At 45.9% G+C, this 23,693-nt stretch overlaps 1 protein-coding gene across 1 annotated transcript in view; it reads left to right on the forward strand.

Moving 5' to 3' along the window:
• The first annotated feature begins 1,099 nt into the window (after positions 1-1,099).
• PLEKHA3 (pleckstrin homology domain containing A3) overlaps positions 1,100-23,693 on the forward strand; it is a 63,882-nt gene continuing 41,288 nt past the window's right edge. Inside the window, exon 1 of the mRNA XM_077448104.1 lies at positions 1,100-1,355. Within this exon, the coding sequence (XP_077304230.1) occupies positions 1,316-1,355 (40 nt within the window). The 5' untranslated portion in view covers positions 1,100-1,315. The remainder of the gene's footprint in view (positions 1,356-23,693) is intronic.

A 23,693-nucleotide genomic window follows, 5' to 3' on the forward strand; every position in this document is an offset into this window, starting at 1 on the left:
GACATGGGGGTGCAGATACTGAACCCCCTGCAGCGCAGCCAGACTGAGAAAAAGGAGAAGCTGACAGCGAGCCAGAGTACAGCCAGCCCTGCTGCTGGACGGGTGCCCGGGCCCCCTTTTGAACTGATGGGGCCCTGTACACGAGGGCTGGTTGTACTACCGGTGAGGCTCCTGCTAACCCTGTATCCATACCTCTCAACATTTTGAGATGGGAATGAGGGACACCTACTAGCAAATGTATGTAGGCATAGGACACGCCCCCCTGACACACCCCCTTAAAGGAGAATTAACCAAAAAAAAGTTAATTAAATCCACAAGTGCTTTTTTTTACCACTACCATAGCTCCCAACTGTCCCTGATTTTGAGGGACTGTCCCTGATTTGGTGCACTGTCCCTCTGTCCCTCATGCCTCCTCATTTTGGTCTGATCTTTATAGTTGTATATAAAATGCACTTTTTATCTATCAAAAAGTATTTTTCAGTGCTAAACCTTTCATCTGATTTCTAAATTGCTGCATTTGTAAATTCCAAAAGCCAATATAAAGGAATAGTAGTGATAAAAAAGCACTTGTGGGTTTAACTAGTCTTGTTTTTTTTTGTACAATTCCCCTTTAAGGGGGCATGGCAAGGGGTGTGTCCTATGCCTGCATACTTTTGCTGATAGGCGTCCCTCATTCCCATCTCAAAAGGTTGGTAGGCAGGTATGCACTACTATTCCTTTATATTGGCTTTTACAATTGACAAATGCAGCAATTTAGAAATCAGATGAAAGGTTTAGCGCTGGAAAACACTTTTTGAAAGATAAAAAGTGCATTTTATATACAACTATATAAACTATATAGATCAGACCAAAATGGGGGACACAGGAGGAAAGAGGGACAGTTGGGAGCTATGGCTGTATCTCCCCCACCATGGAGCCCTGGACTCTCCCTGTTGTCTGTAGTGAATACATAGAACATGTTTATTTGATGGAATGTGTATCTGTGACTGTAGGACTATCCCTGACATTGTACACACAGTACAGACTGCAGAGTACAGAAGACTCTCCTCACACCTCTGACCAGGAAGTGAATGAGGCGCCATGAGGGCAGAGCGGAGGAGGGGCGGGGCGGTGCGGTGACAGGAGAAGGAAGCGGCTACGTCCGGGCTGTGTATGGGGGCTCAGGGCTCCGAGTCCGGGCTACACGCCGGACAATCTCCCGGCACCATGAGAAACCAACCGCTCCCTCCGCACAGCTCAGACCCGGCCGTCTAGACCGTCCTCCTCCTCCCATCAGCCCGAGGATGAGCACACCGACCCCGGACTGAGCCCAGCTATGGAAGGAGTTCTCTACAAATGGACCAATTACATCACAGGTCTGACACTGGAGGGAGGTCAAATGTCATGTGTGATGATCGGATGTGATGTGTACATGTGTGTGATGATCAGATGTGATGTATACGTGTGTGTGATGATGATGATCAGAAGTGATGTATACATGTATGTAATGTGTGTGATGATCGGATGCGATGTATACATGTGTGTAATGTTTGTGTGATGAGATGTATATATGTGTGTGATGATCGGATGAGATGTATATATGTGTGTGATGATCGGATGAGATGTATACATGTGTGTGTGTGTGTGTGTGTGTGTGTGTGATTGGATGAGATGTATACATGTGTGTGATGATTGGATGAGATGTATACATGTGTGTGTGTGTGTGTGTGTGTGTGTGTGTGTGTGATGATTGGATGAGATGTATACATATGTGTGTGTGTGTGTGATGATTGGATGAGATGTATACATATGTGTGTGTGATGATTGGATGAGATGTATACATATGTGTGTGTGTGTGTGATGATTGGATGAGATGTATACATATGTGTGTGTGTGTGTGTGATGATTGGATGAGATGTATACATATGTGTGTGATGATCGGATGAGATGTATACGTGTGTGTGTGTGTGTGTGTGTGTGTGTGTGTGTGTGTGTGTGTGATGATCGGATGAGATGTATACATTTGTGTGTGATGATCGGATGAGATGTATACATGTGTATGATGATTGTATGAGATGTATACGTGTGTGTGTGATGATCGGATGAGATGTATACGTGTGTGTGTGATGAGATGTATATATGTGTGCGATGATCGGATGAGATGTATACATGTGTGCGATGATCGGATGAGATGTATACGTGTGTGTGTGTGATGATCGGATGAGATGTATACGGGTGTGTGTGTGTGTGTGTGTGTGAGATGAGATGTATACATGTGTATGATGATCGGATGAGATGTATATGTATATATATATATGTGTGTGTGTGTGATGATCGGATGAGATGTATACATGTGTATGATGATCGGATGAGATGTGTGTGTGTGTGTGTGTGATGATCGGATGAGATGTATACATGTGTATGATGATCGGATGAGATGTATACGTGTGTATGATGATCGGATGAGATGTGTGTGTGTGTGTGTGTGATGATCGGATGAGATGTATACATGTGTATGATGATCGGATGAGATGTATACATGTGTGATTTTTCTTTTATTCAATCATCCATTGTTAGATTTACAAAAATGTACAATCAGATTGTATAGTGTATGGTCAGCCTTGTTGTGACCCATGTCCAGATGAATTCCAGCAATCTCAGGTGCAGATTTGTTGATTTTGGACAGTAAACCATGGAGGAGACCTTCTCTGTTCTGATTGGGCAGACATATGACCAGCACTGTTGGTGGATTGGACATGTCAAAACAAAATCTCACATGTAATTCCTTGAGATCTCATGACAGCGGAGTCCACCCCTTCCTCTCCTATTCACATAACTAGAAGTGATGGGCATAGCGCGGTGCCCACGTCTTGTGTACGGCGCACTTTGTCTTCAGAGGGGAGTCGGGTCATGTGTGGACAATTTACTACTACTAGGTGACATTCGAGTCGGTGTGAATTGTAGCATCAGGAACCTTCTGATTGGCTCGGTGTCCCGTTCCCTATAATGACAGGATGCCGGTGGGTGCAGCTATTCGTGGCTCTCTGGGCAGCCAACAATTACCTGCGGTGATCACTGCTGGATACACACAGGGTGCGATCACTGCAGTAAATGAATTGTTGGCTGCCCAGAGAGCCACGAATAGCTGCACCCACCGGAATCCTGTCATAGTGAATGGGACACCGAGCCAATCAGAAGCTTCCTGAAGCTACAATTCACACCGGTGTAAATGTGGCCTTACTGAAATGTCATATCCTGGCGACTACATGTGGGGAATATTTGTGATGACACTCTTCATATTATGATTTATTTTGTTTTTTCCTTTATTTCATTCACCTCCATTCATCTATTTTTCTAACATTTACATACCAGACAAGCTGACTAACTATAGTCTCAGCTGTGGGTTGTGACAAACTGTATTGGTGGCAACTGACAATTGAGATGTACAGTGTGTGTGTGTATGTGTATATAGATAGATAAAAAATAACCTCTGTTGCTATTCATAGTGCCAAGGCAGTGTGTTAGTCCCATCCCCCGTCTCTCTTTTTATCAGGACATCTTGGTCGGTCTATAGATGTGGAGGCAAATTCTAAATATAACTTGTGTCGGTCACATCTAAACCTATGACATGACCTGATTATCACAATGCTGGAAATTATTAGTAAGACGTCTCTTTATAAAACCTTAATTGGAGGAATGTCACAAGGGTTCACCCAGGCTGCACCTTGTATTTATTTTGCAGACTCTGTGTTTACAAGTTAAAAACAAGTTTTTTTTTTTTTGTTTTTTTTTGCTCGAAAATTACTTAGAACCTCCAAACAGTATACTTTTTTTTTTTTTTTTTGCTAACACCCTAGAGCAGGGGTGTCCAAACTTTTTTCAAAGAGGGCCGGATTTGATTAACTGAACATGCGCGAGGGCCGACCATTTTGCCTGACATTCTTTGAAACGTTAAAATTCGGTCTAAGTGTGTTCGTTCGAGCACTAATACACTTCCCCACAAGAATTCTCTTGCCTTTGTGGCGGTGTGTGGGAAGAGATGAGTTCGGGCGTATTTGTACATACTGTATTAATTGGCGTATAACATAAATAAAGAACTGTGAAGCAAAATAATGGTCAGTGCCCACCAATGCAGCCTAATCAGTGCACATCTGCAGACCCACCATTGCCAAGAATGTAGCCGCAGCATTGCCAGGAACGCCGCAGCATTGCCAGGAACGCAGCACCATTGCCAGGAATGCACTGACGAGCGCCAAAGGAGAATCTCCTGTTTAATCGGTGGCCTCTTTAATAGAAAGTCCCGCCTCCTTTGATGGACAGAACAGTCGTCCAATGGCAGTGCCGGAGACGGACTTCCTATTACAGAGGCCGTCCGTAAACAGGAAATTCTCCTGTGTATGACGCTCGGTCCTGTCCTCCCTGTACCTTCCGAAGCATATATATCTTTTGTGACCCCGGCGCTGGGAGATCATCGGGGGCCACAAAAGATATGTATGTCCAAATAACCAGGCGGGCCGTTCAAAACCGGGCCGGACTTTGGACATGCCTGCCCTAGAGTAAGACAACAGTAAAGTTAGACTTATTTAATTTTTTTTTTATATTTTGAAAGATAATGTTACGCCGAGTAAATTGATACCCAACATGTCATGCTTCAAAATTGCGCCCGCTCGTGGAATGGCGGCAAACTTTTACCCTTAAAAATCTCCATAGGCTACGGTTAAAAAATTCTACCGCTTGCATGTTTTGAGTTGCAGAGGAGGTCTAGAATTATTGCTCTCGCTCTAGCGATTGCAACGATACCTCACATGTGTGGTTTGACGACCGTTTTTATATGCAGGCGTTTTCATATACATACTCATGTATGCGTTCGCTTCACTGCACGAGCTTGTTGGGATGGGGCACTTTAAAATTTTTATTTATATTTTCTTATTTAAAAAAAAAAAAAAAAAAAAAGGTCACTTTTTATCTTTTATTCCTATCACAAGGAATGTAAACATCCCTTGTAATAAATAGAAAAAATCATGACAGGTCCTCTTAAATATGAGATCTGGGGTCAAAAAGTCCTCAGATCTCGTATTTGAACTTAAATGCAATAATAAAAAAAAAATTGTCATTTGAAAAAATGACAACAAAAAAATTTCCCTTTTAAGACGTATGGGCGGAAGTGACGTTATGATGTCGCTTCCGCCCTGCTATGGCATGGACACGGGTGAGGGCCATCTTCCCCTCACTTGTCTCAGCCACAGACAGGTCCCGATCACCTCCTCTGCTGCCGACAGCTCCGGTAAGCGGTGGAGAGCGGCGGGAGGGTGGGTGGCCCCTCTCCTGCCGCCGATAACTGTGATCTTGCGGTGAATCTGCCACAGAGACCACCATTATGGTAAACAGGACTGCTGTATCAAAAGATGGATACTTCGGTTGTGGCAGCAGCTGCTGCTGTTACCAAGATATCCATCTTTAAACTGCCGATGTATATGTACATGAGCCGGTCGGTAAGTGGTTAATACTAAAACTAAAACGTAAAAGCAGCACCACCATCTACTGGTAAAATGTGGTATATTTTCTAATTTTTCTGAAAACACCAGTCAGCGCACATCGCGTGAACAGATCCTATATTAGAATGTTGGTGCAAGTGCTTCATTATTTTGGCACATGTGATCAGGCGTTTACAGAACCTGTCACATGCCACTCTTATAGCACAGGATTTGGCGCAGCTGGTAGAGTGTACAATGTAAAGGTGCCACATTCCCGACAGCCCAGTGTTTGTTGGTAGTAGGAAGTGGTCTCAGCCTCGGTTCCTTCTAAGCAATGTCCTATGTCGCGTTTCGCCCCCCACATGGGGCTTAGTATACAGGTCACCTCTATGACTATGACTAAGCCCTGGGGGCAGGGCCAAACGCACAAGTGTGGCATGGCCGAGGCTGAGGACGTTTCCTTCTACCAGCATACACTGAGCTGTCGGGAGTTCCCTCACATTGTACAGATACTTTACATTTTGGATAAGCACTTTAGATGCCAGCTCTTAGTAGTAGCTCACCAGAGGGATTCTATCCAGCACTAAAGCCTCATACACTCGATCAGATTTTCGGACGACCGTTCCTCTGTTTTTTGTGGCATGCTAGTCTCATTTCGAAAGTGAAGGTTACTCACCATAGGAAAATATTTGTGCGACAGAATACAACTTCAGAAGTGATGTAGTGTTGAATAGTTTTGTATGCATGCTTTCGTTTCTGAGCATGCGTAATCTTGCTCTTACTATTTTTTTCAGACGAAAACCGTACTAATTAAATGGAAATGGGAAGTTGTGTTCACATCTGACAAAAATTTTATATTCTGCACATGCAACGAGCGCCTGTACAACACATCCTAAATGCGCATTAAAGCTATAGGTACGTTAATGCGCTTTTAGGGCCAGTTCACACCACATGCAGTCCAGTGTGTTTTTTTTTTTTTCCTGCATCAAAAACGCATGGAAAGTAGGTTATATGGTTTTCAATGGCATAGTTCACACCAGTGCGGTCAGTTTCAGTGCGTTCCAGTTCCAGAAAAAAAAAGTAGAACATGCTGCATTTTTTCTGCACTGGACTGTACTGGAACGCTGTCAAATGCAAAAACGCACCTAAATGCACCAAAAACGCACTGCAACACACTTGTCCTTATTTAAGGTTAAGAAAAAAGGGGGGGGAAGCACTGGACTGCATCAAAAACGCACTGGAACGCATCAAAAAACCCGCATGCAGAAAAGCACCTGGAATGCATTTCTACGGTGTGAACTGGCCCTTATGCCGCGTACACACGATCGGAATTCCGGACAGAAAAAGACAGACGAGAGCTTTTCATCGGAAAATGTGACCGTGTGTATGCTCCATCAGAATTTAGCTGTCCGAAATCGTGTGTATGCGGCATTAGGCTGCTTTTAAAAGAGCCCTTAGACCCCTTTCACACTGCGAGTGCTGGTCGTTTTGGTGGCGCTTTAGCACTGTTTAGGCAGTGCTTTTCAGCCGCTGGCGGGGTGCTTTTAACTCCGAAAAAAGGGGTTAAAAACTCCCGTTTTGCAGCGCTTTCAAAACGCTTTTCAGGCGCTTTGAAAGTGCTGCCCATTCTTTCCAATGCTCAGATCCTTTTAAATGTAGCGCTGCCGACCAGCCGCAAAGATGCTGCTTGCAGGACTTTTCAGAACGTCCCGCAAGCGCACCGCCCCTGTGTGAAAAGTCACACTGAAATTAATGGGAGGCGGCTTTCAGGCGCTTAGCAGAGGCTTTTTCCCAGCGCTAAAGTACAGTAGCAGTCGGCCTCTTAGAGACCCTTAGGCCTCTTTCACGCGGGATGGATCCCTGATGATCCACCCCGTGAACATTCGCTTGCTCAGCGGGGATCGCTCCGTTTGTCCCAGCTGAGCCGGCGGATGACAGGGCGGTCCCTGCACAGTGCACAGGGACCACCATGTCAGATCTCTGCTCTCCTCTATGGGGGATAAGATGAACACTGACCGTCTGTCCGTGTTCATCTGATCTACTCTGCAGACGGATAGGAAAAATAGGATTTTTCTCCGTCTGCAGAATCGGACCATAGCGGAGACATAAACCCTGGAGTCTCTTGCATCGGGGGCTGAACACTCGGTGTGCATGAGGCCTGTTTGTATCAGGGATTGTTGAGGTAAACTATATAGGCAGCATGCTATACGTAAATACATGCGCACACTGAGAGACAGAACCAAATTAATTTCTATTGTAAATTGTGTGTTTTTGTATGATATACAGTAATGTTATGAATTCATAATCCTTTATTAGAGTTGATGAAGGGTAGTATGTGTTCATATTGGTGCTCTGAGGTATTTCCTGGTTGGGTGTCTGATAACACATCTGCCTTCATTGCTTTTTATAGATAGTGAGGAAGCAGTGCAGTCTAGTCAGTCAGGACACGTCCTTCTAGTTTCTGGCACAACATGGGCAGTAAAAAGTAGGCCTCATTCACACTGACATTGACAGACCTGCAATTTATGCCTTTACAGGACATTTCTAAACTCGTATTAAAGCATATAATTATTTTTGATGATAAAATTCACACTGTACGATTCCCTGCGTTTTTGTCAGTTATGCTGCATTTAGAAGTTCAGAATTCGTCTAAACCAGGGGTTGTCAATTTATGGGCTAAAGGGGGCTAAAACAAGGCCCTGACATCACCATAAGGGCCAAACGTAATGCTCACTATATATTATAATTGAGAGGAATGTCAGGAACTGACAACCTAATCGAGGAAATGAGGGTCCGAGATTGTGGGCCCATTAAATTGTTGGATGGGGATACGCTGCAGAATATGAAACTGGGAACATGTAATATGAGGCTAGTAGAGATCAATATAATAAGTGTTCCCACTACAGACTGCTGAGATCCATCACATATCAAAGGACCACAGGTTGAGCACCAGGGGTCTAAACGCATGAAAACACAATGAAATGTAGATACATCTACACACAGCAGAATCTGATCTGGGAAGCATAAAGATTGTTTATACTGTGAGGGAAAAAAAGTATTTGACCCCATGCTGATTTTGTATGTTTTCCCACTGACAAAGAAATGACTAGTCTATAATTTTATTGGTAGGTTTATTTTAGCAGTGAGAGACAGAATAACAACAAAAATATCCAGAAAACTTATTTAAAAAAGTTATAAATTGATTTGCATTTTAACCACTTAAAGTGGTTGTAAACCCTTACAAACCACTTTGACCTACAGGTAAGCCTAGATTAAGGCTTACCTGTAGGTCCAAGCAATAGCTCCTAAACCTATATGGTTTAGGAGATATTTGCCCGAAAACGGGCACCGCTGTCTACGGCACATGCGCCGTAGACAGCGGCGCGCAGGCGCACTGAACGCGGCAGTTCCAAGAATGGAGCTGCCGCATTTGTCGACTCCCGTGCGCATGCGCGGGAGTGACGACATCGCGGCTTCGCCGAATGACAGCAGCGGAGCTGCGAGACGCCACCAGCAAGATGGATGCGGCGGACTACAGGGGACAGCGGTGACTTCGCTGGCTCCTGTGTCAGGTAAGTGACACATGATGGGCTACTATGCGATGCATAGTAGTCCATTATGCTTTACCTTTGTAGGGAAAAAAAGAGGAAGTAAACTCATCAGGGTTTACTTCCTCTTTAAGGACCGCCGCATGCCAATGTACGTCATCACAATGGCATGTACAGGCACAAGCACGTACATGTACGTGCTTGCCTTCCAGCGGGTGGGGGTCCGATCGGACCCCCTCCCACTGGATGCGGCGGTCCCCCTTTTGCCAGTGTCACTAAGCGATCGTTTTTCTGATCGCTGCATTAGTGTCGCTAGGTAGATAGTTTTTTTTTTAGGTTCACCGCCAGGTTTTTATAGCGCAAGGTACCCCTATATACTACCCAATAATGGTTTTAACCCCCTGATTGCCCCTAGTTAACCCTTTCACCCCCTTTTGCCAGTGTCACTAAGCGATCGTTTTTCTGATCGCTGCATTAGTGTCACTGGTGCCGCTAAGTAGCTAGTTATTTTTTTAGGTTCACCACCAGGTTTTTATAGCGCTAGGTACCCCCATATACTACCCAATAATGGTTTTAACCCCCTGATTGCCCCTAGTTAACCCTTTCACCAGCGATCACGGTATAAGTGTCACTGGTGACGCTGGTTAGCCAGTTAGTTATTTAGGTTCCCCATCAGGTTTTTATATAGCGCCAGGGACCCCCATATACTACCTAATAAAAATTTGAACCCCCTGATTGCCCCTAGTTAACCCTTTCACCAGTGATCACCGTATAAGTGTTACGGGTGACTCTGGTTAGTTAGTTTGCTTTTTATAGCATCAGGGCACCCACCATTTATTACCCAATAAAGGTTTAACCCGCTGATCACCCGGCGGGTGATATCAATTAGGTTTTTAGGGTCTGGGTCTGCGTCGCCCCAGGCAGCGCTAGGTTAGTGCCAGTACCGCTAACACCCACGCGCAAAGCATAAACCTCCCGTAGTGGTATAGAATCTGAACAGATCAATATCTGATCTGATCAGATCTATACTAGCGTCCCCAGCAGTTTAGGGTTCCAAAAAAATGCATGGTTAGCAGGATCAGCCCAGATACCTGCTAGCACCTGCGTTTTGCCCCTCCGCCCAGCCCACCCAAGTGCAGTATCGATCGATCACTGTCACTTACAAAACACTAAACACATAACTGCAGCGATCGCAGAGTCAGGCCTGATCCCTGCGATCGCTAACAGTTTTTTTTGGTAGCCTTTTTATATTTAAATCCGGAAGGCAGTGCTTGGTTTTCGGGGTCCCGTACGTGGCTAGGCTCCCAAAAAGTCCCCCACATGTGGTATCCCCATACTCGGGAGAAGCAGCAGAATTTATTTTGGGGTGTTATTTGACTTATGCCCACAGCATGTGTGAGCAATATATCATTTAGTGACAACTTTGTGCAAAAAAAAAAAAAAATTGTAATATTCCTGCAACTTGTGGAAAAATGGACAAGGCCACCAGTTCCAAAACCCTCTCAGTAAATAGCTTGGGGTGTCTACTTTCCAAAATGGGGTAATTTGGGGGTGGTATTGTGCTATTTTGGCATTTTATGGCCTTCGAAACTGATAGGTAGTGAGGAGTGAAATCAAAAATTTGCACTCTTAGAAATCCTGAAGGCAGTGATTGGTTTTCGGGGTGCCGTACGCGGCTAGACTCCCAAAAAGTCCCACATATGTGGTATCCCCGTCCTCAGGAGAAGCAGCAGAATATATTTTGGGGTGCAATTCCACATATAACTATGGCATGTGTGAGCAATATATCATTTAGTGATAACTTTTTGTAAACTTTTTTTTTTTTTTTTGTGTCATTATTCAATCACTTGGGACAAAAAAAAATATTCAATGGGCTCAACATGCCCCTCAGCAATTTCCTTGGGGTGTCTACTTTCCAAAATGGGGTCATTTGGGGGGGGGGGGTTTGTACTGCCCTGCCATTTTAGCACCTCAAGAAATGAGATAGGCAGTCGTAAATTAAAAGCTGTGTAAATTCCAGAAAATGTACTCTAGTTTGTAGACGCTATAACTTTTGCGCAAACCAATAAATATACGCTTATTGACATTTTTTTTTACTAAAGACATGTGGCTGAATAAATTTTGCCCTAAATGTATGACTAAAATTGAGTTTATTCGATTTTTCTTATAACAAAAAGTAGAAAATATCTTTTTTTTTTTTCTCGAAATTTTCGGTCTTTTTCCATTTATATCGCAAAAAATAAAAATCGCAGAGGCAATCAAATACCATCAAAAGAAAGCTCTATTTGTGGGAAGAAAAGGACGCAAATTTCGTTTGGGTACAACATTGCATGACCGCGCAATTACCAGTTAAAGCAGTGCAGTGCGAAATTGTAAAAAGACCTCTGGTCCTTAGGCTGTTTATTGGTCCGGGGCTGAAGTGGTTAATGAGTGAAATAAGTATTTGATCTTGGGTGAGACCCTCCTTCCCACAGCCTGGGCATTGAAAATGTGTCATGGATGGGTTTATCAGAGCCCGAACCACGTCCAGGGAATGGAGGGCCACCTCCTTAGGATGTGTCGGCTTCGGACACAGAGATGGTAACACATGGTCTTCATTGAGGTGGAACGCCGAAACCACCTTTGGCAGAAAAGAAGGTTGCGGACGCAACACCGCCTTATCCTTGTGGATAACCAGATAGGGCGACTTGCAGGACAAGGCCGCCAGTTCCAAAACCCTCCTGGCCGAAGTAATGGCCACTAGAAAGACCACTTTCGGGGAAAGAGTCAACAGCGGAATCGCGGTTTCTGAAGCTGCATGGCAGGCTGAGGGGTTGTTACCTAAGGGACCGCCCCTTGGGTGGAACTAGAAGTTCTGAGTTTTTTCATTGCATGTTAACATGTTATGCCTAGTCCTCTCCTAAAGGTGGCGTAACAACCCAATGGCTAAAGAGAGGAGCTGTGTCAGTCGGTGAATTACAGAGAAAAGGATTTTACGGTGAGTACAAAAAAAATCCTATTTTTCCAAATCCACAGGGGACTGTGTAGGGGAAGAGATAGATCGCTGTTCATACTCTGTCACTTCTCCTCTCAGATTACCGGAAATTGTGTGTTTGCATACACGGATCCCGGTTCTCCGTGTGCCCCAAGCGATCGTGACTGCCGGGCACTTGCATCGGCTCCACAGACGAGCAGGGGGCACGTGTGCCTCTGGCGGTGCACGTGCCCCTAGTGGGCAAAAGGGGAACCAACATAACATGATGGTGATTCGCGCAGCTGAGCCATGTTGCAGCAGTATAACGGCAGTGGCTGGTCGGCAATCGGTTAACCACTTCCCTTTTTGGCACTTTTACTCCCTTCCTGCTCAAGCAAATTTTCAGTGCTGTCACACTTTGAATGTCAATTGCGCGGTCATACAACCCTCTACTCGTATGTAAATTTTTCCCCACACAAATAGAGCTTTCTTTTGGTGGTATTTAATCACTACTGATGTCTTTTTATTTTTTGCTAAACAGACAAAAAAAGACTGAAAAAAACAATGTCATGGTTTGTTATAAAATTTTACAAACCGGTAATTTTTTCTCCTTCACTGATGTGCGCTGATGAGGCTGCACTGATCAAGAGGCGCTCATAAGGCTGCATTGATAGGTGGCACTGATTGGCAGCACTGTTTGGCAATGTGGAGACCGATGTCCCTTTAACAGAAGCCAGTTATCGGCTTTCCTCTCTTCTCCTCATGCTGTCGGCATGGGGGGGGGGGGAATCTGATAACCGGCTTCTGTTCAGTCATTGGCTACTAGCTTATCACGGGGTAAAGGGCCGATGTGATTGGCCCTTTACCCCATCTGTGATCAACCAAGTCTGAAGGACTCAACAATCACAGAGCATGCTGCCCGAGCACATCTTTTGACTATAGCATGGGTGGGCTCTAAATGATGAGTCAAGGTTCCTGATCATGTGATAGGCTGTCACAGCAGTCATATGATCATGACCTCCTCCTACTAGCTCCCAATCATAAATGGTGATCAGGAGCTGTCATTGACAGCTCAGTCTGTGCGCTGGGAGCGTGACAGCAGTGAACCATGTGAGACACATGGGCATTAAAGCGGAGTTCCCCTTAAAAATAAAAAAATTAAAAGTCAGCAGCTACAAATACTGCAGCTGCTGACTTTTAATAATCAGACACTTACCTGTCCCAGAGTCCAGCGATGCGGGGGAACGAAGCCCCGCTTGTCCCCCCCCTCTGCTCAGCGGCACCGGCATTGCAACTCTGGGCACCCGGCTGTGACTTCACAGCCGGGCACCCACTACGCATGCGGGAACGGCGCCACGTGCCGTGATTGGCCGTGCAGTCATCTGGGACCTGTCGCGTGTCCCAGATGACTGACAGGAGAGAGGGAGCAGAGCTGAGCCCTTCCTGTGCCGAGAGGAAGTGATGTCACCAGCCCAGGCACTGAAGGAGGCAGACTATGAAGGACCCCATAGCAACAGGCATTTAGAGGTGAGTTAAAAAAACATTTATAATTTTTTTTTTTTTTTTAGGAATTTTAATCATATATACCGTATATACTCGAGTATAGGCCGACCCGAATATAAGCCGAGGCCCCCAATTTACCCCCAAAAAAACTGGCAAACTTATTGACTCGTGTATAAGCCGAGGGTGAGACATGCCTGTCCATCCCTGTGTGTGTGTCCGTCCATCCCTGTGTGTCCGTCCATCCCTGTGTGTCCGTCCATCCCTGTGTGTCCGTCCATCCATCCCTGTGTGTGTGTGTGTCCATCCATCCATCCATCCATCCATCCCTGTGTGTGTGTGTGTCTCCATCCATCCATCCATCCATCCCTGTGTGTGTGTGTCTCCATCCATCCATCCATCCCTGTGTGTGTGTGTCTCCATCCATCCGTGTGTGTCTCCATCCGTGTGTGTGTGTGTGTGTGTGTGTGTGTGTGTGTGTGTGTGTGTGTGTGTCCAGCCTACCTGTGTCCCGAGCCTTTGTCCCGAGCCTCCGTCCCGTGCCTTGCCTCCGTCCCGTGCCGTGCCTTGCCTCCGTCCCGTGTCGTGCCTTGCCTTGCCTCCGTCCCGTCCCGTGCCGTGCCGTGCCGTGCCGTGCCTTGCCTCTGTCCCGTGCCCTCTTCGTCGGCGCCTCGGCGGCCATTGTAAAATTCAAAAGCTGCGCCGCCGCCTTCGCCTGTGATAGGCGGAACACTGAATTTCCCAGCAGCCTGTGTTCCGCCTATCACGGACATCGTATCATCCTCGTCCGTAGTACGAGGATGATACGATGTCCGTGATAGGCGGAACACAGGCTGCTGGGAAATTCAGTGTTCCGCCTATCACAGGCGAAGGCGGAGCCGGAGGCGCGGCTTTTGAATGTTAGAATGGCCGCTGTCTGTCTGCTCGACACGCTGATCGAGCGGGCAGACAGCGATGACTCGAGTATAAGCCGAGGGGGGCACTTTCAGCCTCAAAAAAGAGGCTGAAAATCTCGGCTTATACTCGAGTATATACGGTATATATATATTTTTGTGTCGAACACCCTGCTGTCGCAGTTGTGAAGGGGGTTGTGAAAAGGTTAAACTACCTAAAGCAGGAAGATAGTGTCAATGTAACCTTAGGTTTTATGTACAGGCAGTTTGTTCCTACCTGTCACCATACAAATGAGTTTACAAAGACCTCACATACAGATATGTGTGTGTGGGGGAGGGAGGGGGTGTATGGTAAAAATAGGCAGTTCAGCCATGGGTTCTCCCACGCCACTTAAGCTGGCCAGAGGTGTTTGTACATGTGGCCATGCTTTGTTTGGTGGCAGAGTAAAAAAAAAAAATGATTGTGTGTATGTATATATTACAAAAAATATGTGCTCATTGCCTATAATCAATATAGTATGAATCTTTACATTAGCAGACAATAAAACAGCATTACAAATATAAAAGTGCATCGGCTTTCCATTATTTCTATTTATTTATCTTTATTTGCAAACCAATGCACTTTTATATTTGTAATGCTGTTTTATTGTCTGCTGCTGTATAGATTCATACTAAATTGCTTATAGGCATTTGGCACATATTTGTTGCTCTGCACTTTTTTGGTTATAATTTACAGGAAAATGATACTCCTTGTTGCACTTGATGGGCAGCCGGACAATTGCGTGCCAAGCACTAGGCTCACGCTTGCAAATCGGTATTCTGATGTTCAGCTATCAAAACTTTATTTTTATTTTTTTTGGCAGTATCAACTCCTGAATGCCTGTTAGCCGCGCCTGTATACCTCTCTGAAAAGCAATTCACCACATATTACTTTTCAGAGAGGTATACAGGTGTAAACTAAGCCTAAAGGATTTGAGAATCTTCACACAGTAAATTACATATTCACTTCAGCTATCCCTGTTGCCTTTGAATATCTGATCGTGTGAAGATGAAAGAAGTAAGGCTCTATTTACACTTGTAAATGGGTCTGTCACTGATATCATGCGGAACACTCACTTTGGCGTTCCCGGCGATTATCAATATTTTTGTAATTGGGAGGAATTGTGCCCCTTAATTGGTAGGGAATTCCGCCCCATTCTTGGTATAGGTAGATAAAATAGTGCCCCGAGTGCCAGATAGATGCAAGCAAAGGGCTGCAGTTTTGAGACCAATGGGTCTATACCATCCTCTGCCTGCAGATCAGTCTGCTTAAAGAGGAAGTAAACCCTGACGGGTTTACTTCCTCTTTGTCTCCCTGCAAAGGTGAAGCATAATGGGCTACTATGCATCGCACAGTAGTCCATTATGTGTCACTTACCTGACACAGGAGCCAGCGATGTCACCGCTGTTCCCTGTAGCACGAAGCGTCCATCTTCTTCCCGGGTATCGCTGCTTGGTGCTGTGAATGGCCGGAGCAGAGATGACGTCACTCCCGCGCATGCACACGGGAGCTGCCACTAACGGCACATTGCCGTTAGCGGCATGCTCAGTGCGCCTGTGCGCCGCTGTCTACGGCGCATGCACCGTAGACAGTGGTGCCTGTCTTTTTGTAAATATCTCCTAAACCGTGTAGGTTTAGGAGATATTTCATGGACCTACATGTAAGCCTTCATCTAGGCTTACATGCAGGTCAAAGTGGTCTGTAAGGATTTACAACCACTTTAAGAGCATTGTTGAGTCCATTTATTTTTCTGCCATTTCACTCAGCCCTGATAAAGGGGGATTGTGTGACCCCAGAAATGCGTTGGCTGTCCTTTGCCCTGCTTGTTGTGACCAGTTGAACAATAAAGACTTTGAACTCCTAAAAATTGTTCATATGGTGTTCTCTGTGACCTATTACTTAATTGAAAGCAATGGGAGACTAATTGCGGCGGCTTGCATGTAATCGCTCATGGAGTGATTACCTGTGGTTGACCTTGGACCCAGACTCTCTGTGTTTAGGGCCAATCATTGCCAGTAATTGGAAGTGTGAATGGGGCCTAAACAGAAATTTGCTTTTCACATGATTGGATAGTTGAAGTGAATATTCAAACATTCTTTTTGTCTGAAGATTCCTTAGTGAATCGTCCTCATTCTGTCAAGGTATTGGTAGTTTGTCCTACCGATTTAGAGAAAGTAGGATTGTATGTGTACGAATTCAGTTTTTTATTTTTAAATGAATGCAGATTTCGTACTTTAGAACCTCCCGTTTCTTCATTGCATTGAAGTCTCCAGCAAGGAGAACAATAAGCAGAGCAGTAGTGACATCACCAAATCTTTTAAAACTAGAAATTGGAGGCGGCAGATATACTGCTATGAGGCTGCCGGTGTCCTATCATATATGGTCCCCCATTGGATAGTGTCCGCTGTGTACTGCGCATGCGCAGTACACAGCACACACAGATTCCGAGAATAGGCGAGGATGAACGGCGCCTGCGCCGTGAGTCCAGGTTCTATCCCCACCATCCAAGTGGACATAGAGTTAGAATAAAAAGAGCCGAGCGCAGCGAGGCCGAGCCCGAAACGTGGTGAGTGGCCCTCTAATTTTCACAACCCTATGTCCGCTTTGATGGGGGGGGCTATCACCTCCACTCACGGCGCAGGCGCCACTCATCTTCGGAGATTTTCCGAAGCTTCTTGCGCAGTACGGGGCGGACACTATCTGCGAGAACACCAGCATAGGAGAGCCTAGGCACACTCGCATACCAGGAAGTGCATTGCTTTTTTTTCAGGAAGAATTCAAGACAAAATGTACATTTATCAGGGTACTGCTTGGGCACAATTTACATTCATGGATGTTCTCTCTAATATAGCAGATCTTTACTTTTTGAGTTCTGTTTGACGGTAAATGGAGACCCAGGCATATGAGCCCTGTCCCTTTTACAGTGCTTTTTTGTCTTAACCACAGACAAGTCTGCATTGTGTTCTTGAGTAATCCCCTAGTCTGAAAAATCACCAAATTCCTTGTCTGTGAAATGCTTTGCATCAGCAGTTTTCGGAATCATTTTCACGCATGCATTTGACCTTTACATACTACAGTACTCTGACTTTTTTCATTCACCCCTTATAACACCCCTTAGGCTCATATCCTATTAGTGATCACATGACTTGCAGAAACATGGCAATGATGAGAATGTTAAGGGCATATTCATGTGGGCCCTTAACATTCTCATCTTTGCCATGTTTCTGTAGCAGCCTCCCCATTTTTTATTTTAATGCATTCTATGCATTAAGATAAAAAGCCTTCTGTGTGTAGCAGCCTCCCCAGCACCCCCTAACACTTACCTGAGCCCCATCTCTGTCCAGCGATGTCCACGAGTCCCTCGGCCATCCGAGACTTTTATTGGCTGAGACACAGCAGCGGTGCCATTGGATGCAGTGGCTGTCATTCAAAGTCAGCCAATTGGGAGAAAGAGGGGGTGGCGCCGAACGTCAGCTGAGGGTTGGAATGGACACACAGCGATGCTACTTGCTGTGGGGGCACTCGACAGGAGGTAGGGGCCAGGAGAGCGAAAGAGGAGGATCTGGGCTGCTCTGTGCAAAATCATTACACAGAGCAGGTAAGTATAACATGTTTGTGATTTTAGAAAAATAAATAAAACAAGACGTTACAATCACTTTAAAGCATTCCCTGCATTAAAGTGATTATAAATCTTTACTTTTTGTTTTAATAAAATAACAAACATGCCATACTTTCCTGCTTTGTGTAATGATTTTGCACAGAGCAGCCCAGACTCTCTTCTTCTAGGATCCCCTCTGGAACACCTGACCCCTCCTCTTCAGCACGTAACTCCAGAGAAAGCTGCTTCCTATGAAAGAACTCGTGCGTGCTTGCTTCCAAGCTGCCCAGTCTGTGTCTAGAGACACAGACTGAGCTGCTCCCTCGTTACTGACTGTGATTGACAGCAGCTTGAGCCAATGGCTTCTGCTGCTGTTTCTGAGCCAGGATGGATTGAGATCGGGCTCTGCAGAGGTGCACCAAATGGAAATTTTGGTACCAAAACCAAAAAAGCAGGATGCATTTGGCCGAAAAAAACCTGCAAAAAAATGGGCATTTTATTATTATTATAATTTTTTTTTTTTTTTACAATGGTGAACTTATCCTTTCAAAGGAAACAGAATATTAAATATCACTTTAGGCTTGTTTTGTTATCGCTCAGCAAGTAAAAATATCTAGAATTCCATCTTATTAGAGCATAGTCTTGTTGGTTGGAGGCTAGACAGTGGGGACCTTGAGTGGAGAGTGAACAAGTTTTGCTTTTGACTGCTGTGTTGCATTTTAGGTTCTTTTTGGGTCTTTTTCCTTGCAGCTCTTAAAGAGGAAGTAAACCCTACCAAACAAATCGTAATTTTCAACTATTTGTATTAGAATGAACATCAGCATTCATAACATCTATCTTTTGTCCCAAAACTAGCGTTATAAATACTTTTTTTTTTTTTTAGTTTGAAAAAGAGGTGTCTTCCGGGTATCGCCCACGCTATTGCTACTCCTGATTTTCCTCTCCTTTTGTGGACGTAATTTCCGCCCTTAGTTAGACTCCCTCAATAAATCTCGCGCATGCGCCGTAGTGTCATAACCAAGCCTTGATCTCGATTGCTGTTACTAAGGCAACAAAACTCTCTCGCTCTGCTCTGCTCTGCTCTCATTCATTCCCCTGCGTGACGTCTTGTTCTGTCACAAGGGGGAGTATCAGGAAGAGCAGGCAGAGATGTATGTCGCGAGACTTCTCCTCTGTGCCGCTCTGAGGAGAATGTCATTGACAGCAAAACAGCGATTTACACGAAAACTATACAAGTGAGTGCACTTTCTCAGGCAGCGATCAGCTACCTGAGAAAAATATTAACTAACAATAACAAGCTGAAGATGTTTAAGAGGGTTTACAACCACTTTAAACACCTTTTTAAACGGCCCATTTTTTTTTCTTCCTTCAGCCTACTAATTAAGGGGAGTGGTTAATTGGACACAGGTGCTTGAGGCCTATATAAATTTCTGTGAAACTCATTTTGAGCCTGCTCATCTTTGAGTTTGCTGGAACTCTGTCCAAGTGGAACTGGACTAAGGGCCGGTTCACACTGCGGGCGATGCGAGGCGACGCGACTTGCCTCGCCGCAATCTGACAAGTCGCCCCCGTTCTGTACAATGGAACCGTTCTGAGAGGAGCGACTCGAGTCGCTCCGACTCAGAAAAAAGGTTCCTGTACTACTTCTGGGCGACCTCGGGGCGACTTGCATTGATTTCTATACAGAAGTCATTTGCAAATCGCCGCTGAGGTCGCGGCAGGTCGCGGCGAGGCAAGTCGGTGTCGCCTCGCATCGCCCGCAGTGTGAACCGGCCCTTAGTGGTGAGTTAAAAACAAGAGTTTAAAATGGGAGGTTACAACAGGGGTCATAGTACCTATGTAGTGTGAGTACCTGAGTGTTGTCTGAGTAGTGTTTGTTGATCATTAGTACTTGTGTATTGTGGGTGCACGCTGGTCTGTGAGTACCTGTGTGTTGTCTTGTTGAGTATTAGTGTCAGGAAGCTAGTTGTTAGGTAATTTAGACTGGGTATAATCTCTAATCCTCATTAAATTAATAGATACAATGCCTGGCGGGTTTGGAGAGGCGACTTGGTGTACATCATGCGGCATGTATGTGTTCCATGATCATCTGATCGAGTGCAATTACTGCTGTGAAAAATGTAAGCACGTTGTTTCCCTTTAAGCCCAGGTTCTGAATCTGGGGAAGCAACTGTCAGCACTGGGAAGACACTCCACACTAAAGGAGAGCCAGGAACGTACCTGGCAGGTGATGGCAGGGGCCAGCACAGAGATGGGTGAAGACAAAGAGGTGCAGGCACTAGAAAATAGTAGATGGGTGACAGGAAGGATAGAGGTGGAAAGTGCCAGGGAGGCCGATCCAGGGCTGGAGCATCCCAATAAGTACGCTCTATTGAGTGACATTGGTGAAACCAGTCAGGGACCAGCACTGCTGGAGCTGAGGGACTTTCCTAGCTGCTGGGGAAGAACTCCTCTAGGGAGAGTGGGTGGGGGGGGGGGGGCAAGCAAAGGAAAAGGAGTGACAGATTCTGGTGGTAGGGGACTCAATTCTTAGAAGGACAGAGAGGCCAATCTGTAACAAAGACCTGAAGTGCCGAACTGTATGTTGTCTACCGGGTGCTTTGGTTCGGCACATCATGGATCCGGTGGACAGATTACTGGGAGGGTGCTCTCATGACCCAGCTGTCATGGTTCACGTTGGCACCAATGACAAAGTCCGAGGCAGTGTCCTAAAAAATGATTTTAGGCACTTGGGAGCTAAATTGAGGTAAACGACATCCAAGGTAGTATTCTCGGGAATATTACCGGTACATCGAGCCACACCAGAAAGGCAGACGGAGGTTAGGAAAGTAAACAAGTGGCTGAAGAGCTGGTGTAGTAAGGAGGTATTTTGGTTCCTGGAACACTGGGCAGACTTCTCAGTCGATAACCAGTGCTATAGAAGGGACAGACTGCACCTAAATGAGGAGGGTACAGATCGGCTGGGAATGAAGATGGCCAAAAAGTTAGAGGGGTTTTTAACCACTTGCCGACCGCCGCACGACGATATACGTTGGCAGAATGGCACGGGCAGGCATAAGGGCGTATATATAAAAGTCCCTGCCTTCCCGCGGGTGGGGGGCCCGATCGGGCCCCCCCCCGGTGCCTGCGGCGGTCGGCATTCGTACGGGAGCGATCACGGACGAGGGGACGGCCATTCATTCATGGCCACCCCCTCGCGATCGATCCCGACGAATGGAAATCCTTCGTGACATCACTTCCTCTCCTGTAATGTAAACACAGGAGAGGAAGTGATGTATTCTCTCCTCCGTGTCGGTATTTTTCGTTCCGGCACCGAGGAGAGAGCATCGGTGAGTTGCACCAACACACCACACATACAGTAGAACATGCCAGGCACACTCACACCCCCCCTTTACCCCCCGATTTTTTGCATTTTTTAAAATTTTTTATTTTTTTTTGCATTGGTGTCATTTGTGACTGTAATAACTGTTAGGGCAGTTAGGGTTAGCCCCCTTTAGTTCTAATGTACCCCCCTAACCCCCCCAATAAAGGTTTAACCCCGTGATCACCCCCCGTCGCCAGTGTCACTAAGGCTGGGTTCACATTGCAGCGGTTTATGAGAACGGATGTGATTCGCACCGCACTGCAGTGCAAATCACATCCGATCTCTGTGCGATTCGAGTTCAGCCATACAGATAGTATGGCTGAATTCGCATCACACCCGCCGCAAATTCGCACGGGACCCTTTTTTTGGTCCGCAGCAGAATCGGATCGCATGGGTGTTCACACCATGCGATCCGAGTTTGCAGATTGCACTGCGATATGCGAACTGATCTGGGGGTGTCATTAACATTTCACTGACACTCCCAGCAGTTCGCATAGGGCAGTGTGAACTGCCGCCGGGAGGCATGCAATGCGGGAACCCGCCGCGGATTCGTGGCATTCCCGCATCGCTCCAGTGTGAACCCAGCCTAATAAGCGGTCATTTTTCTGATCGCTGTATTAGTGTCACAGGTGACGCTAGTTAGGCAGGTAGGTATTTAGGTTCGCCGCAACTTTTTATAGCGCCAGGGACCCCCATTTACTACTACCCCTGATTGCCCCCTAGTTAACCCTTTCACCAGTGATCACCATATAACTGTTACAGGTGACGCTGGTTGGTTAGTTATTTTTTTATAGTTTCAGGGCACCCGCCATTTATTACCTAATAAAGGTTTAACCCCCTGATCACCCGGCGGGTGTCATTTGTGACTGTAATAACTGTTAGGGCAGTTAGGGTTAGCCCCCTTTAGTTCTAAGGTACCCCCCTAACCCCCCCCCAATAAAGGTTTAACCCCGTGATCACCCCCCGTCGCCAGTGTCACTAAGGCTGGGTTCACATTGCAGCGGTTTGAGAACGGATGTGATTCGCACCGCACTGCAGTGCAAATCACATCCGATCTCTGTGCGATTCGAGTTCAGCCATACAGATAGTATGGCTGAATTCGTGTCGCACCCGCCTTACCCGCCGCCAACTCGCACGGGACCCTTTTTTTGGTCCGCAGCAGAATCGGATCGCATGGGTGTTCACACCATGCGATCCGAGTTTGCAGATCGCACTGCGATATGCGAACTGATCTGGGGGTGTCATTAACATTTCACTGACACTCCCAGCAGTTCGCATAGGGCAGTGTGAACTGCCGCCGGGAGGCATGTGATGCGGGAACCCGCCGCGGATTCGTGGCGTTCCCGCATCGCTCCAGTGTGAACCCAGCCTAATAAGCGATCGTTTTTCTGATCGCTGTATTAGTGTCACAGGTGACGCTAGTTAGGCAGGTAGGTATTTAGGTTCGCCGCAGCTTTTTATAGCGCCAGGGACCCCCATATACTACCGCATAAAGCCCCCTGATTGCCCCCTAGTTAACCCTTTCACCAGTGATCACCATATAACTGTTACAGGTGACGCTGGTTGGTTAGTTATTTTTTTATAGTTTCAGGGCACCCGCCATTTATTACCTAGTCTCACTAGTGTACCCCTAAATTTAGGGGTGTCTACTTTCCAAAATGGGGTCATTTGGGGGGGGGGGTTTGTGCCATCTTGGCATTTTATGGCCTTCAAAACTGTAACGCCCTTAGAAAGCCTGAAGGCGGTGCTTGGTTTTCGGGGCCCCGTATGCGGCTAGGCTCCCAAAAAGTCCCACATATGTGGTATCCCCGTACTCAGGAGAAGCAGCAGAATTTATTTTGGGGTGTCATTTCACATATGCCCATGGCATGCGTGAGCAATATATCATTTAGTGACAAGTTTGTGAAAAAAATAAATAAATAAAAAAGTTTGTAATTTTCCCGCAACTTGTGGCAAAATATAAAATATTCCATGGACTCAACATGCCTCTCAGCAAATAGCTTGGGGTGTCTACTTTCTAAAATGGGGTCATTTGTGGGGGTTTTGTGCCATCTTGGCATTTTATGGCCTTCAAAACTGTAATAGGTAGTGAGGAGTGAAGTCAAATATTTACGCCCTTAGAAAACCTGAAGGCGGTTCTTGGCTTTCGGGGCCCCGTACGCGGCTAGGCTCCCAAAAAATCCCACACATGTGGTATCCCCGTACTCAGGAGAAGCAGCAGAATTTATTTTGGGGTGTCATTTCACATATGCCCATAGCATGTGTGAGCAATATATCATTTAGTGACAACTTTGTTTAAAAAAAAAAAAAAAAATTTTTTTTTTTGTCATTATTCAATCGCTTG

The sequence above is a fragment of the Lithobates pipiens genome, unplaced genomic scaffold, assembly GCF_037356315.1.
Source record: "Lithobates pipiens isolate NorthernLeopardFrog02 unplaced genomic scaffold, aLitPip1_a1.2 Scaffold_22, whole genome shotgun sequence".
Lineage (NCBI taxonomy): Eukaryota > Metazoa > Chordata > Amphibia > Anura > Ranidae > Lithobates > Lithobates pipiens.